Source organism: Cyprinus carpio, chromosome A4 (assembly GCF_018340385.1).
Source record: "Cyprinus carpio isolate SPL01 chromosome A4, ASM1834038v1, whole genome shotgun sequence".
NCBI lineage: Eukaryota > Metazoa > Chordata > Actinopteri > Cypriniformes > Cyprinidae > Cyprinus > Cyprinus carpio.
The window spans coordinates 34,391,015-34,408,892 of NC_056575.1; the positions used below are offsets into that span (position 1 = coordinate 34,391,015).

The 17,878-nt window shown below is 35.0% G+C and overlaps 2 protein-coding genes across 3 annotated transcripts in view; both read right to left on the reverse strand.

Moving 5' to 3' along the window:
- LOC109062990 (gastrula zinc finger protein XlCGF7.1-like) overlaps positions 1-17,878 on the reverse strand; it is a 972,510-nt gene that overhangs the window by 559,464 nt on the left and 395,168 nt on the right. The window lies entirely within an intron of this gene.
- On the reverse strand, positions 8,904-10,738 carry LOC122140747. The gene is made up of 3 exons (XM_042745565.1): positions 10,623-10,738; positions 9,123-9,940; positions 8,904-9,035 (listed from the first exon to the last, which is right to left on the reverse strand). The coding sequence occupies exons 1-3, from the start codon at positions 10,641-10,643 to the stop codon at positions 8,990-8,992; spliced, it is 885 nt and encodes a 294-aa protein (XP_042601499.1). The 5' UTR covers positions 10,644-10,738; the 3' UTR covers positions 8,904-8,989.

Consider the following 17,878-nt stretch of genomic DNA (forward strand, 5'->3'; position numbering starts at 1 on the left):
TTTAATAAACATGGAAAAGTTTTTACATTTCGTTACGTTAACAGTGTTTTATTGTTAAAGGTAGTTGTGTGCAGCCTATTCATTGTTCTTTAGCCAAGCTGTACAGGGTGTTACCTAGCAACAGGGGTCAGAAGTACACATTTTTGATATATTTTTGTATAATTACACTGTTTTTTAATGTTTGTCATTGTATGCTGTGGTTCATGTAACATGTTTGCACATGAGATGGACCAATAACAGCTATAATCATTATAAACCATATCTTAAGTAATTAGCATAATACATTTCAGAAACATCTGACCTGTGTTTCAAGGATTCAAGCCCTTTTGAATGTGCCATTTTTTTACACCTTTGTGCAGTGGAGGAGCTTGCTCAAAATTTTGAAACAGTAATACTATCACAGGCTAATATAACAGACTTTTCTCAGTCATTTTATATTAAGGAAGTTGACCAAGAGAAAGTTGCTAAAATCATTAATAAATTAAATAATTCAAAGGCAAAGGATTTGTTTGGGATGGATATTGCCGTTATTAAAACACATAGCTCCACTCTGATTAAACCAATAACACATTTGATAAACCTTTCAATTAGAGTTGGTAAATTTCCACAAACCTGGAAAACTGCAGTCATAACGCCAATTTTGAAGGCTGGTGCACCAGATAAAGTAAGCAATTATAGACCAATCTCTATTTTACCAGTTCTCTCCAAGATTCTGGAAAAAAATTGTTGCAGAACAACTGGTTGACCACCTTGAAAATAATTTACTTATTTATCCTAAACAATTTGCATTTAGACCAGGATATTCAACTGAAATGGCCAACTGCTACCTTTCTGAAAACATCAAGTCTTCATTAGATAAGGGTAATGTAGTTGGAGCAGTGTTCATAGATCTTAAACAGGTCTTTGATACTGTGAACCATGAAGTGCTTTTGAACAAACTACTTTTTATTTTTCTAAGCAAGCAATTGGCTGGTTTACATCCTATCTCGAGTCAAGAGAGCAGTGTGTAAAATTCAATGCAGAATATTCAACTACCCGACAATCTACAATGGGAATTCCACAAGGCTCGATTTTGGGGCCTCTTCTCTTCAGCTTATACATAAACGACTTACCATCATGTTGTAAAAAAGCAGAATGTCAGATGTATGCTGATGACACAATTATTTATATGTCAGCTAAAAACCCCTTGTGTAGCAGCAGATATATTAACAAGCGAAATGGAGGGAGTGTCCCTATGGTTAAAAAATAATCACTTAACTTTGAATTTGAAAAAGACTGTTTCAATGTTTTTTTCAATGAGAAGGGAAAGCAAAAGAAAAGCTTATAATTAGAATAAATCAAGAGGAAATAGAGGAAGTTAATAATTTTAAATTTCTAGATGTAATTTTGGACCCCGGGCTTAAATTTGATAAACATGTCAAAAAACTATGCAAAACTGTAAAGACTAATTTTGAACTGTTTTAGAATGAGTGAGCTTCTTCATGATGTTATCCATATTGCGGTGTTTATGCATGCCATGATATTTTCCCATCTTTCTTATTGTGATTACTGTATGGAGCCAGGCTTCACAGTCAACTGTTAAACCCATTATTTCACTATATAAACAAGCACTGAAAATAATGGACCAAAAACAAATGAAATGGCATCATTGTATAATACTGAAAAAGTATAATTTGCTCAGTTATGATAGTTTTATTAAGCTCTCATTTATTAAATTGATTTTTAAATGTGTGAATAATCTCGCACCAGCTGTACTTTGTCAATATTTTTTTGAAAGAAATAATATTTGTATATATATTTGTTATATGTCAAATGGCAACTGCAGGGTGGCACAGCGCAAAACCACTTTCGGTCAGTCATCATTTTCTGTAAAAGGGATACATTTTTGGAATGTCCTACCAACAGAAATAAAAACACTAACCAATCTGAAACCGTTTAATGAAAAGGTGAAACACTGGCTGAAATTAAACCAAATCTGTGATCACTGATTATGTCACTGGGCAGACACACTTATAAATGGACATATACATACGGATAGAGAGATAGATACACGCACACATACACACACATACAGATAAATTGATATATTTGTTATGTTTTTGTTGTTTTTGGTGTTTGTTTCTGTTCTTTTGATAATGGTGATGTATGTAGCCTAACCAGGGACAGGGGTTGCAAATTAGCTTCAGCTAGAAACCCTATATGCAACACATCGGTTCAAGTTATTGTAACCTGTTACAATGTGTCTCTTTTGCATTGTCCCTGACAAATAAACAAATAAATAAATAAACTTGGTGGGCTATACTGAGATAACCTGGGGTCCAGGGACAGTAAAATTTCCTCAGATGCTTCCTTTTATCTGGTTAAATAACATGTGTCATTTTATTGCCACACACACACACCAGGGATATCATATGCAGAGATACAGTACAATTTCATGAGCATGTCTCTGTCACGGCACAGCAAAGAGTGCGCCGTGGAAGAAACAGGGTCTGGGTCCAAATGCAGGGAAGCACTTTTAATAAACAGAAACAAAAAGGCCAACAAGACCAAACAAAACAATATCAGGAACGATTCCAGCTCAAACAAGACAACACACATATACCTCGGAATACCAGTAAGACTTGAAATGCACATACAAGATCAACAATTAACAATACTGCCAGACAGAGAGGTGGGAGTGTGGTGTATAAATAGGCAAAGACAATGGGTACCAGGTGTGTGTGAGTGGGTGAAACAGGTGTGCGGAGTGAACCAGGTGTGTAGTGTTAAGGTGAATGAGTCCGGGAGATGGGGAAGTGGCGCCCTCTGGTGGTGAGAGGGAGGAACACCGGGTCTGGACTCATGACAGTCATGAACAATAACCACAACCATAAAACATAAAGATATGTGCAATTTTGGCAAAATAAATTCAGATGTATATGTTTTGCTAAAATATATCCAGACAGCATGTGGGCAGTAATTTTCGGGACAGACCAGTTCCTAAATAATTCTCCAACCATTGACAGAACATTTACAGGCTATAGGCTTTTAGAAAAATATATGGTTTTGGTGGTTGAATCAGCTGTCCCTCATTGGTAAATAGGCCAAAATGTACCACCTGTAAAGTTGGTTCCTCAATCTACAATATGGGGCTATGTAAACTGTAACCCATATGCTAAAAGCCAGTGCATGTCAATTCATATGAATTACATTTACATTACATTAACATTTAGTCATTTAGCAGATGCTTTTATCCAAAGCTACTTACAAATGAGGACAATGGAAGCAATCAAAACCAACAAAAGTGCAATGATATATAAGTGCTATAACAAGTCTCAGTTAGCTTAAATGCAGTACACGTAGCAAGGGCTTTTAAATATAATAAATAAAAGGAAAACAGATAGAATAGAAAAAGAATAGAGCAAGCTAGTGTTAGAGGTCTTTTTTTTATAATTGTATAATAAATGAAAAGAAAAATAGATAGGATACAAAAAGATTAGAAAGGTAGCAAGCTAGTGTTAGAGGTCTTTGGGAAAAAGTTAGAGGGTCAAATAAAGATGGAAGAGATGTGTTTTAAGCTGGTTCTTGAAGATGGATAAGGACTCAGCTGCTGGGATTGAGTTGGGTAGGTCATTCCACCAGGAGGGAATATTTAATTTAAAGGAAGAGATGTGTTTTAAGCTGGTTCTTGAAGATGGCACAATCAAGCGATGTTCACTTGCAGAACGCAAGCTTAAGACATATGAATTAAGACATGTTTTATCTTTCTGCTTACTTCGGTGCATCATACTGCATACATAACTCTATATTCTATATTGATGAACTAATTGTCCAATGCATCAACCTCATGCATGCCCTCATCACCTCCAGACTGGACTACTGCAACAGTACTCTCTATGGCAGTGTTTCCCAATCCTGCTCCTGAAGCACCCCCAACACTGCATGTTTTCTTTGTCTCCCTAATCAAACACACCTGATTCAACTCATTATCGCATGGGTTAATGAGCTGAATCAGGTGTGTTTGATAACCCCTTTAAGTTATTTAGTTGTTTAGGTACACATATTTGTGCTTTAAATGGACACAGACCATAACACTATTGTTTAGAATTTGCCATAGCATTAAAGCAGTAAGTGTTATCTGTAGCGTTACAACAATGTTAGGAAGCAGAACTGAAGAAGTAAAGGAAGTATATGAAATGTGCATGTCAAGGAGGACGATTAAAAAAAAAAATACATAGGCAGTTTAAAATAAAGTTAAATCTGGGGGCCCTGCTGAGATGCGCATGGCGCAGGCCTGTGTATCACCAGCAAAGTCACGATACAGAGGCCATGATACGATACGTATCACCATACATGACTGCACTGAATTTTACCTCAGTAGAATTTAGTGAAACACAGTTTATGAAACACTGCATACTTTAGGGCCAGTGCTAACTATAAGCAGTTGACCTCTGCAATATGAAGGGCCTCCATAACTGTACCACAGTACAATATGGGTAATGGCATATGTTTAATGTTTACATTGGGCACTCCCCACCAGGTACAACATTCTGATTTTTGTTTTTTTGGCTTTTTCTTCTCTTCCGGGCTGTTATTGGGCACACCAGAGAACATGTCAGCAGCATCGTACGTCAACAGTCACAGCAGTCGCGTTCACAACAGACCCGGAAGAGAAGAAAAAGCGGAATAGAGTTGTAATTTTTGTTATTTTTGGAACAAAATGTATTTTCGATGCTTCAATAAATTCTAACGGACCCTCTGATGTCACATGGACTACTTTGATGATGTTTTTGTTACCTTTCTGGACGTGGACAGTATACCGTACATACATTCTCAATGGAGGGAACAGAAAGCTCTCGGACTAAATCTAAAATATCTTATACTGTGTTCCGAAGATGAACGGAGGTCTTACGGGTTTGGAACGACATGAGAGTGAGTCATTAATGACATAATTTTCATTTTTAGCTGAACTAACCCTTTTAGGGAGAAGCTATCACATTGGCTTCTTGGAATGTAAGAGGGCTTGGCCATGTAATTAAAAGAAGTAGAGTGTTTGCACATATGAAATCACTCAAGGCTGATTCTCCAGGAAACCCACCTTAGTGTAACTCATCAATGCAGACTCAGGACCAACTGGATATCGCAGGTTTACCAGGCCCCATTCAATGCCAAAGCTAGAGGTGTAGCTTTTCTTTTTCGTAAGAAAGTTCTCTTTCGACTTTCATCCATGGTTGCTGATCCCCAGGGTAGATATATAATGGTATCTGGGCATATTAATTCTCTCCCAATAACTTTGCTTAATATATATGGCCCCAATTTTAATGACTTTTCGCAAAATCTTTAGTGCAATTCCTGATGCAAACTCTTCAAATGTAATAGTAGGTGGAGAGTTCAACTGTTACTTAGATTCTTATATGGATAGTCTATCATCAAAACCACCACCTACAATTACCTCCATACAAACACTTAACAACCTAATCAAATCTAGAAATATGGTTGACATTTGGAGGCTTCAGCATCCGACAGATAGGGATTATTCCTTTTACTCTCATGTTCACAAATCATACACTAGAACTGACTACTGTTTGGTTACATCTGAATTGGTTTCCAATATTAGTAATACTAAATATCATAATATATTAATATCTGATCATAGCCCAGTTACGTTCCAAATTGAAAGTGTTTTGCCAAAACAAAGTTATTTGTGGTGTTTCAACCAAATGCTAATCAAAGATTCAACTTTTATTTCATATTTAACTGGAAAAATAGATGAGTTTTTTGCGACTAACGACAATGGAGAGGTTTCAGATTAAATTTTGTGGGATACATTTAAAGTCGTAATGCGAGGCCATATCATATCATTTGAGTCGTCTAAAAAGCGGGCTTTAAATAGTAGGCTTTGGAAAATAGAGGAAACATTGCCAGTACTCCAACAAGCATATAAACTGTCACTCTCAAAGTCTGATTATAATAAAACTTTAAAATTAAAGTATGAGTGTAATTCTATCCTAAATGGCCAAATAAGTAACCTCCTCCTCAAACACAAACAGAAGAATTTTGAGTTAGGGGATAAACCTGGAAGGTTGCTTGCAAGGCAGCTGAGGGGAGAACAAGCTAAGAAGGCAATTCACATGATTAAATCAAAAACAGGCATTTTAATAACTAATCCTAATCAGATAAATGAATGTTTCAGGGAATTTTATTCTGAACGATATACTTCCAAAACTACAGATTTGGACCATAATTATGATAGTTTTTTTTTCTCTAAATTAAGTCTTCCAAAACTTAGTGAATCCTCTAGGTCTGACCTAGAATCTGAACTCTCAGTTGAAGATTTATTAAAGGCAATTCATGCTTTTCCATCTGGGAAAGCTGCTGGCCCGGATGGGTTTGGATGCAAATTTTTTAAAACTTTTAGTAGGAGGCTTGACCCTTATTTGCTGAGAATGCTACAGGATTCAATTCAAAGGAAAAAACTTCCTGACTCTTTGTATGAAGCAAATATTTGTGTAGTTCTGAAAAAAGGGAGAAAACCTGAGACAGATCCAGCCAATTATAGACCCATTGCCCTCTTAAATTTTGATCAAAATTTTTTAATAAAATACTGGCTTCCAGATTAGCACAACACATCTCAACGATTATCCATCCTGACCAAACTGGGTTTATTCCAGGAAGGTTTTCATTCTGTAATGTCCACCTACTTCTTAATATTTTATATGCAGATCGTCAGTTAGCCAACAATTCTGCAGCCATTATTTCACTAGACATCCAAAAAGCCTTCGATCAGATTGAGTGCCCATATATGTTTGAGGTTTTGAAACAGTTTGGATTTGGCAACAAATTTATCAACTGGATCAAAATTGTTTACTTCCATCAGTCGTCATGTGTTTTGACCAATGGTATTAGATCCAGCTCTTTTGAACTGAACCGGGGTGTCGGACAAGGTGATCCTCTATCACCTCTACTTTTTTAACATTGCACTCGAGGCATTAGCTGTAGGAATTAGAACCCATCCACATATCGATGGTATCTCATTGGGCAATGCTGAAAGTCTGATAAGTTTATGTGCAGATGATCTTTTATTGTGTCTGGCAGATCCTGTGGTTTCTGTCCCAAAAATTTCAGATTACATTGACACTTTTAGTTTATTTTCAGGTTATTAAATGATTTAGAGTAAAAGTGAATTTATGCCCATAACGAATAACTTAAGTGATATCTTTCTGAAGCAGTATACCATTTAAAATAGTGGATGATCACTTTACATATCTCGGTCTGAAAATTCCAAAGAACCCTAAACCCTAAATAAAATTTTTAGACATGATTAATAAACTTAAACTAAGCATTGAAAGCTGGAAACTGCTCCCTTTATCACTAATTGGCAGTGTGAATGTGATAAAGATGGTTACTCTTCCTAAGTTTCTATATCTTTTTCAAAACCTTCCTATTTATTTGCCTGCAACCTTTTTTAAGCAACTTGATTCAGTTATTCTTTCATTTGTATGGAACTGTAAAACACCTCGCATAGCAAAAGCCCACTTGCAAAAACCTACTGATTGTGGAGGCCTTGGGCTTCCCAATTTTAATCATTATTATTGGGCAGTAAATTCCAGGGCTCTCACTTTCAGGCAAAGGGGTCTTCTAGATGACGTTACCTGAGACTTCTCCTCTATGGGTTCGTGCAGAGGCTTTGTCAGCACCAGAGTCTTCTCTCAGAGTCTTCTCTTTTACAGAGTGTAAATCTATCTGTAAATTAGGCAGCATAATTTTGTGTTGAGAAATTCTTTGAAGATTTTGAATCAGATCAAAAATTGTTATAAACTACCAAAAGTCTCAATCAATACACCAATATCATGCAATCCTTCGTTTGAGCATTCTCTGATTGATGGAGCTTTTTCAGGATGGAGAAAAAAAGGTTTATGCTGTATAGGAGATGTCTATATAGAAGATCAATTTGCATCCTTTTTGCAACTTAAAATTACATTTGTACTCCCACAGTCTCACTTCTCCCGTTATTTGCAAATTAGAAATTATGTTAAGAAAAATATTCCACATTTTATAAATAAACCTGAAAACCATATTATTCATGAACTTTTATCTTCTAATCCTGAAGCTAGACATTTGGGTATCTCGTTTTGTTCATGCTTTTACAAACACCTTAAAATAGCCTGGTCTACTGACGTGAATGACAACGTGTCTGATGAGATCTGGGAAGAAGGCCTGTCGAGAAAAAAGAGCTGTTCTGTAAATTCGAGATATAAATTAATCCAGTTCAAAGTTATGCATCGCATTCATTACTCCAAAACTAGATTGAACAAAATATTTCCCTCCATTTCTCCTCAGTGTGATAGGTCCAAGATGGCGGAGGGGACATTGGCACATTTATTTTGGTTTTGCCCTATTCTGTATGATTTTTGGTCTAACATTTTTGAATTGTTTTCACCTGACCACAGTCTGGCTATTTTCAGCTATTCTGATGTTATGGATACTATCCCGCATACTCATCAGCACGCTCTAATGGTAGGCTTAATCGCAGCCAAAAAGGTAATACTCCTCAGTTGGAAAACTTCACAAGCTCCTTGTTTTTAAAGATGGCTTAAACGAGATGCTTTATATTATCCAAATGGAACAATTACATTTTGGTAAGATTTGAAGCCAAATGGGGACCTCTCTTGGACTTTTGGAAGTTCAAAATAATATACTCTGTAATCATCCACTTATATTTATTTACTTATTATTTTTTATCAGTTTTATTTTCTTCTTCTTTGGTGATATAACTGTTTTACAAAACAACTGTGAATATGGTCAGTTATGTTTATTCTAAATGATTAGTGGTGTTTGCGATTACATTTATTGTTATACAACAATTGAGAAATTAAAATAGACATGACCGATGTCATAGTAAATGCAACAGAAAAGTTACTAATAAATAGAAAAAAATAGCAGGAGCGAGGCACACCACCTCCCAGAAGCTCACAGCAGATGTTTGAGTATTTAAGTGGGCTAATCTCCTTCATTGGGGTGATTTTTCCTGGTTGGAACTGGTTCTGGTTTTAGTTCTGAAGAAGTTCAACAAAATAAAATATTAGATTTAAAATGCTTAAACTTTAGGTCACTTGTAGACACACTTTCTTAATATGAATGACCTTAATACTGTTGGTAATTCTGTGGGTGGTATGATGGCTGATGAAGCTGAAGTGGTTGCTGTTGATGTAGATGGGGTGGAAGTGAGGAAGTCGTCAGCCATTCGGTTCTCTAGATCGGTTGCATAGAGGCTTTGAGACGAGTCCATAGGTCGTGTGATTGTGATTTTCGGTGTCTGTATGGAATGGGTGTCTTGTTGGAGTGATATGTTTATGTTGTTTTTGTATATGGATATGTTGACAGGGGGCAGTGCAAGTATAGTGTCTATAATGTGGTCTGTAGTGGAGTTGTGTGTGATGTTTACAATGGACTCGATGCTATGGTTCTCGATGTTCAGGGTCTGAACCCCTTTGGTGGTTTTGACGGTGATAGTTCCATGCGTGCATGTGGTGACTGAAGAGGACTTGTAGAACGTCTCACATTTTTGGCAATTCACTCTTGAAGCGGACAAGGGCATGTTGGTGATCTTGTGTTGCCATGGACAGATATGAATTAGGTGTACTGTTGCTCCAATTATGTCTGCTGTGACAGTTTGGGTGGTGGTGTTCTTCACAGGATGAATGGGATTTCGGCAGCTCAGTATAGTGGAGTTTGTGTCTTTGGTTGTAGTTAAAAGCAGTTTATCTTTGAAGGTGCGTATGGAAACATTTGAGATCTCGTACCAGCAGTCAGTTGTAACTTTGCTGTCACCCCATACGGTCAAATCGATTGCTGCCGTTTCATCCGCAATTGTGTAGTATGTGTTTTGGAGAAACGTGCTGTCGTGAACAACATTGTGTCCATGGCTTTGCAGTTGAATCACCTTTGCCTTCACTGTCACCTGTAATGGAGAACAGGAGAAGGGGAAGACAAAAAAACACCTTTGTGTTAAATTCACCTAATAATGGTTACAAAAAGTCAAATACTTGCGTTCAAAAGAGTCTATATAAAAGTAATCTGTAATTAGGTTAGAAGTCATTGTCATGTTCTGTACGCAAGTTTTAGAAAGGATCTTATAAACCTTTACATGGGTTTATGATTTTATAAAAATAGTTAATTTAGGTTACATGTTGCATTTTGTTTCAATGTGATTTATTTATTTATTAATTTTTTTGGCCAATATCAATGTAGTACCAAATTGTTTATAGGTCTAAAGGTTTGTAATTTGACATCAGTTGCGTGAAATTTTAATGATTTAATAAACTTGTATCAGTCTAGATCAGGGGTAACAAACTCTGGTCCTGGAGAGCCACAGTCCTGCAAATTGTGTTTCAACCCTAATTTAAACTCACCTGCCTTTAGATTTGTAGTAACTCTTTTGAGCTTGAGCAAGCTGATCAGATGTGTTTGATTATGGTTGAAGCAAAACACTGTAGGGCTGGGGCTCTCCAGGGCCAACATTTGCCACTGCTGGTCTAGATTGACAATTGCCACAATTCTCTACTCATTGGAGCATTTGAAGTAAGTGGTGTGTTGGAAGCAAGTGCTAAATGTTTAAGCGTAGAAACTCCTTTAGTACTTACTCTTTCGTATGGAGTCTTCATTTTAAGTACTTCACAGAGTGGAAGTACTTCCTCAGTTGACAAAATGTTACAATTGAAAGCATAGTCCAGCTCATCCAGACATGTGACTGATGATTTGAAATTAATAGTTAACATCCTGGGATCCTTTAACGAGAGATTGCTGGTTTACTTTATCCTATGCTGTTTTGTAAACCTCGCGATGCTTTGTAATGGACCCTTTTCATATTTCTGGGTTTCTCAGCAGCGGAAGTCGTCATAGTTGGGTTAACTTGGAGAGTACCACAGATATATTTTTTTGTATTCCCATTTGCTCGAATAGCAAAACAAAAAAAACTCCATGATGGTGTTTTCATGACTTTCAATAAAATGAAAAAAAAATTAAGAGAGACTGATAACAGCACTCAGAAGAGAACGATGTCAAATTTACAGGAACTTCATTATGGTGTTTTTGTGATTTTCTGTAGAATGTGCTTCTTTATGAGTGCCATGAGATTTCTGGCTGAACGACAATGCACAATTTTGAAAATAGGTCTCCTCCTCTCAACCTTGATGCTTAGCATTCCTAATACCCAGGTGCTTCTGTCGTTTGCTCGTCCTCTGTTGTACTGGAATTCACAAGAGGCAATTATGTAAAAATTAGGATAGTGACACCCACAATTAAATGTTCCACAATAAAAAATGTAACATAAGGGAATAAATTCAAAAGTCCTATCTAAATTGAACTCTGTCAGTACACAGTTGTTTTGAACTGATTATCAACACTCGTGATGAACAAATGCTTGAATAAATAAATTAACAAGAACAGCAGTGAACAGTGCCTATTATCAACAGAATTGAATAAATTGAATAAATCAATCGACCCGACCTGTCTGTGTGCGTGTGTTTGTGTATATATATATATATATATATATATATATATATATATATATATATATATAATATATATATAATACATATATATATATATATATATATATATATATATATATACACACACACACACACACACACACATACATATATATATATATATATATATATATATATATATATATATGCACACTCTGTCAGTACACATGCACACACTAATTCTGATTGGATATAAACAGTTAGGTCCTGTCAAACGAGGATATCAGGAAGCAACGCCTACATGACGCACATGATTGTAGAGTGTAAATCGAGTTACCCCTCCCACTTCAAGTAGATTTACTGAGATTTCTTATCCCGTGCAAATTGGCCATTTACATTACAGACACCATGTGGTAAAAGAACACAACTGTATTGTGTATTATACTGTCTCTACATGTATGCCAGTTTACTCAGAGTTGCAGAGCTCCGAGTAATCCCCTTCTGTAGCATGTCCAGTTGTCGCAGTCGAAGACCTTGGGCAAATCTGTAATGGACAAACCAAAAAAATATATTTAAGCTACACAATTTAGAAGTTGGGGTTGAAGCCCATTTCTCCCAACATGACAACCACAATTTCCCATTTGCAGATGCAGCACCACCCAAACATGCATGCACAATAGATCCACCTACAGTAGGTGGCCATCCAAAACGTTGCTTCTACCGCCGCTCGTACCGCCACCGCGGCGTCTGCAAGGTGCATTTGCAGCTTTTGACCGCTGAGTGGTGCTTTAATCACAAGTTTTCAAACAAGCGCATCAAAGCACATTTTCGCAAATAGACGTCAGTTTTGCCTCGCTGATGTGTTACATTTGACGGCTGCAGTCAGGGGAAAATGAAAGAAAAACACTGTAGTTAAAATATTTAATATTCACAGATGAAAGGTTTGGTAATTTTGAAGTTATGTGCATTTCTTAGAACAAATTCAAGCAGGATAAATGTCAAGCCTGTTCCTGAGCCTGTGCTTATATTTTTCTCTAAGCTACACAGTATAACACCATATTTTAGATTTGACACATTTAATAGGTGTGCAGTATTATTTATATAATATGAATTATGTGTTATATTATTCAAAAGAAATTGTGGTTTACTTTGCATCGGAGTATTAACCCTTTAACAGTCACACTAAGAAATACATTTGCAAAAAATTATTTATCGTTAAAATTATGTTCCTTACACCACACTGAACAACTTCTCAGTTTTTTTTGTTTTGTTTTTTTTCAGATGACCCATTCACTAAGCAGATACACAAGTCAACAAGCCGGTTGACTTGCCCATTTAGGGTAACTCGGCATGAACTAAAAATTATGATGCATTAATGGAATTTTTCATTTGTGCAACTGAAGTTTTTTTTTTTCTTTTGTATAAAAATATTACAGACAGTAGAATATGATAACAATACCCATGCTTATATATATATATATATATATATATATATATATATATATATAAAAACCTGTTCTTATTATACCAGAAATCCACTATACAAAAAACATATGTAAAATTATATGTAATAGAAATCGAATAATTTAAAGTAAATAAGCAAATACATCAAACCAAAATAATAATACAAAATAATAATTAAATTACATTACAAATAATAAATTCTGATCTACGTAGTGACAATCTGTATAAAATGTAAGGTAAAAGGCAAATAGTCAATGTAATATAATATAAATATAATAGAATAAATTATTGATATGATGTTCTGTGATATGCAACAAAGCACTGGTTTTTGTTCAGACAAAGGAATAATTTAATCTATGATCTTGCGCAGTGCTATTCCAAGTTATGATCGCGTTGCTGAGTATAGCTTGCATTCAGTTCATTTTACCCTAACTGGGCAACTCAACCGAGCGGTCGAGCACATTTTCTAAAGTAAAATAAGATATACATTTTATCATCATGTTTCTGCCATTTAACTAAAATTTACTGTTAGGAGGTCTAGAACAAGAAAATCAGATTAAATTGTTTTAATCTCAAGTTTTTGACGTTACTTGCAGTTAGTGTTTGAAGAGAGGCGTCACGTCAATACATTCCGGTTTTTGTCCCGGCTTTTCAGTAACAATATATTTTTGCTGCAGTGCCACCCAGTGGATATAATTGTCATTACACACTCTATTCAATAAGAGGTTTAAGGACAAACGGCCAAAAATGGGGTTTGGCGAGTTTTAATTACAGTAATTTGATTGCAAAAAAAGGGCAACCGTGCAGTTACAATGCACGTTAAAGGGTTAAAAGTGGTAGCCTATTTTAGTGAGCTAGGCTACATGGATTAATATGCAAAATGTCAATATTCCCATATACAGGTCCTTCTCAAAAAATTAGCATATTGTGAAAAAGTTCATTATTTTCCATAATGTAATGGAAATTCCATAATGTAAAAAAATTAAACTTTCATATATTTTAGATTCATTGCACACCAACTAAAATATTTCAGGTCTTTTATTGTTTTAATACTGATGATTTTGGCATACAGCTCATGAAAACCCAAAATTCCCATCTCAAAAAATTAGCATATTTCATCTGACCAATAAAAGAAAAGTGTTTTTAATACAAAAAAAAGTCAACCTTCAAATAATTATGTTCAGTTATGCACTCAATACTTGGTCGGGAATCCTTTTGCAGAAATGACTGCTTCAATGCGGCGTGGCATGGAGGCAATCAGCCTGTGGCACTGCTGAGGTGTTATGGAGGCCCAGGATGCTTCGATAGCGGCCTTAAGCTCATCCAGAGTGTTGGGTCTTGCGTCTCTCTTCACAATATCCCACAGATTCTCTATGGGGTTCAGGTCAGGAGAGTTGGCAGGCCAATTGATACAGCACTCTGGGAACAGCCTATTCGTTCAGAAATTTTTTTCTGTGTCTTACCCTCTCGCTTGAGGGTGTCAATTATGGCCTTCTGGGTTAACCTCTTACCCATGATTGCGGTTTTTTTGAGTAATGAACCAGGCTGGGAGTTTTTAAAAGCCTCAGGAATCTTTTGCAGGTGTTTAGACGTTAATTAGTTGATTCAGATGATTAGGTTAATAGCTCGTTTAGAGAACCTTTTCATGATATGCTAATTTTTTTTGAGATAGGAATTTTGGGTTTTCATGAGCTGTATGCCAAAATCATCAGTATTAAAACAATAAAAGACCTGAAATATTTCAGTTGGTGTGCAATGAATCTAAAATATATGAAAGTTTAATTTTTATCATTACATTATGGAAAATAATGAACTTTTTCACAATATGCTAATTTTTTGAGAAGGACCTGTATTAGGCCTATATATTAATTTACATTTTAAAATTCCTTTAATAAAACAACATGCATTTTTGTTATTCGTTACCTGTCCTTTATTTTGACAAACAATTTATTGGGAAAATATATTTGTCTGTACATTGATTAAGAAATTGTTGCATGTTTTATAAATTATTTTCTTTATTTTAGTAAAACGTGAGGCACTGTATAATTTCGTTCCCATTATTTAGGCCTAATTAAAACAAGAAACGAATAAATTAAACCTGCACGATTTAGCTAAATCATTGAAATTCTAAAGAATGGACGGATTAATAAAACGTTCTCATTTTTAAACTCAAGTTCTCTCATTATAATCAACAAAATACACACAATGTAAATAAGAGCTTCATTAATTGACAACTTCAGTGATTTTAAAGGGAGCCTTCTTTACTTGCTTTCATATAATTTATGTAAAAAAAATAAAATTGCAGCCTTATTTAAATGCAGGTGTGTAAAATGTCTGCGTGCAAGAGTGCACGCGCAGCATTTATTCTAATTTGTTTTATCTTCATTACAAATCTTGTTTGGTTTTATTTTGGATAATTGCATGTAAAAAATAATTTACGTTGTAAATGCATATGCAAAATGTGAATTATTATTCATATTCAAGTGTTTGTGCGAAAATTATTAATGCGCATGCAGGACAGGGAGGCGCCCTCTAGATCACTTGAATTTTTTCCTGATAATGAATTAACTTAAAATTGTGGTGTCTCACATACATGAGAAATATATCTACAGAAAGCTTGAAATGTCTTTTAAACGAATCAATTCAGAACGAAAGCATTATGTAATCTGTGAAGGTTGTATTTCTCTTTAAAGACGCGTTCATGTGGAGAGAGTCAGCACTGTGAATTTCAAGCTGACAAGAAAACATTTGTTTATTAATAAATAATTAGAATGTCTAATTTTTTACAATTATTAGGCTACTTCTGCCTGTGCTTTGTAGCAAACTTAATGCATGTGCTTGAGCGCAGAATATATTAAGGCTCATTATGGATTATAGATGTTAATTTAATATAAACCTGCGATTAGTTGAATAATGACAAATGAACGGCTAGTAATTGAAAAAAACTTACGTGGGGGCAGATCTATTAAATACCCTCTAGACATCTCTGTTAAAGTTTTTAAAGCATTTTATACGCGTTTGCATAAATTCTTCTTTCAGAACGGTCTGTAATGGAGAGATGCCTTAACAATGATTTTTCCTCTGAAACACAAAAACGAAAATTGAAATAAAATTGATATTTTATGTTTTGAGAATGGCCAACCCTTCTCTGCATATATTGTTGCTTCTGGTTTGTGCATTGTAAATAGGCTACAAAAAAAACAAACAAAAAAAATTTATTATAATAATAATAATAATAATCATAATAATAATAATGTCTCCAAAAACTCCAAAATGTTTTTGTCATGTCTGTAACGCATGTGTGTTCCCAAATCTAAAAAAGCCTATAAAACATAATAGTGTGATGTCTGGACTCTGTTTGGGATTTAGAAAAACATAAAGAGATGGTTCAAATATATTGGTTATGAAAAGGCTACATTCTGTGAGAATTTATATTTCATAGTCTAAAAAATATTGTTTAGACGAAACAAAATAAAAATCAACAGTTTGCGAATTTATTTATTTTATTTATTTATTTATTTGAGTTAAGGCAACTACCTCTGAAATTAAGTTATAATAACCAATAAACTATATTGCACTAGTATAAAAGCCTTATACTAGCGCATACTATAAGTATAGAAACCTTTCTTCAAAGTTGCCCTAAAACCAAAATGACGAGGCAATCGTCCTATCTAAACCTGTTCTGCAAGTTTGATACCCTCATAAGACACTGTCCATATGAAAGACCAAGAGATTCACACATTTATATCAACCCCCACAAGCTATACAGAGCTACCCCCCAGCCCCCTCCAGCTGAACTGAATTCGGTCTGTTTGTTGGCTGAGGAACGGTGTGTTGTCATGTTACTGGGTTGAAACATGCCTGCACTCACAGCAGCCCTACTCTTTTTTATTCATTTTTCCCGCAGCCCATATTATTATTATCACTAGACCAAAATAATAACAATTTATCAATTGATAATTAATCATTATTTTACGAAAATCATTGTTATTTGTAAACGTAGCATTTGCGGAAGGCTTTAAGACCAAGCGGAGTCCTCCATCAGCTGCTCCCCGCTTCACAACCGCGCGGGACTCGCGCTAACTGACCCAGCTTCAAAGTCAGCAAGTTTTGATTTAACTAAATCAATTGAGCGAATACAACTTACTGATCATGAGCCCAACATTTAGCAAGACAGAAAAACATTCAGTCTACCTGAAGGAAGATGTATTTCATTATAAGTTAATGCTGTTAAATAGAGAGAGAGCGAGAGATAGATAAATAAAAAAACCCGTGTTGGCTATTCTTAAACTTGGAGCTCATTATATTGAAGTACAAATCCAAACACCAGAAGCAACCTACACTCTCAGTGTTCTTTCATTGAAAAGTATGTTTTTTTGTTTATTCACAGGCTATATGGTTGAAATAATATTTTAGTTCAAAACTTTAAGTGCCATTGTTTAAAAAAAAAATGCTTTATTGGCTAACGTTTCATAGACCTTCAGTTGTTATGCTTTAAAGGTTAGTGATTTAGGAGGTGAAAATACTGTGAAATTACAAATGGTGTGGGATTTTAAAGTCACAATTATAATGGTCAAATTTACTCAGGCTGATGGCACTTTTAATGACATTTTTTTTTTTTTTTTTTATTATTCTTTTTTTTTTTTAGAATAATTGTAGCTTACATAAATATGGGTGAAGCAAAACAAATATGAATAATATTTGGATCGTCTTTTATTTTCTCCCTTATTTTCTTAAAGAATAAACACTTATATTCTACAAGAATAAACATGATAACATATTATTAATTCATCGAAATAATTTAAGCAATTAAAACCTTTTTTTTAAACTTGAACTTCAATACTGTTAAACTGAGTTTAGGAGTTTAAAGGAGTTAATAAGTTAAAAAGGGTAAAATGTCACAGTGCATGTTAAATAGTCTAAATGAACTTGTGTTAACAATA

Bases quoted from the DNA above. Each gene is read 5' to 3' on its own strand.
- LOC122140747 (XM_042745565.1), bottom strand. From the start codon at position 10,643: ATGAAGACTCCATACGAAAGA. The intron at 9,941-10,622 runs GTAAGTACTAAA...TCTCCATTACAG, and splicing joins TGAAGACTCCATACGAAAGA to GTGACAGTGAAGGCAAAGGT. The intron at 9,036-9,122 runs GTCATTCATATT...GAACTTCTTCAG, and splicing joins GAATTACCAACAGTATTAAG to AACTAAAACCAGAACCAGTT.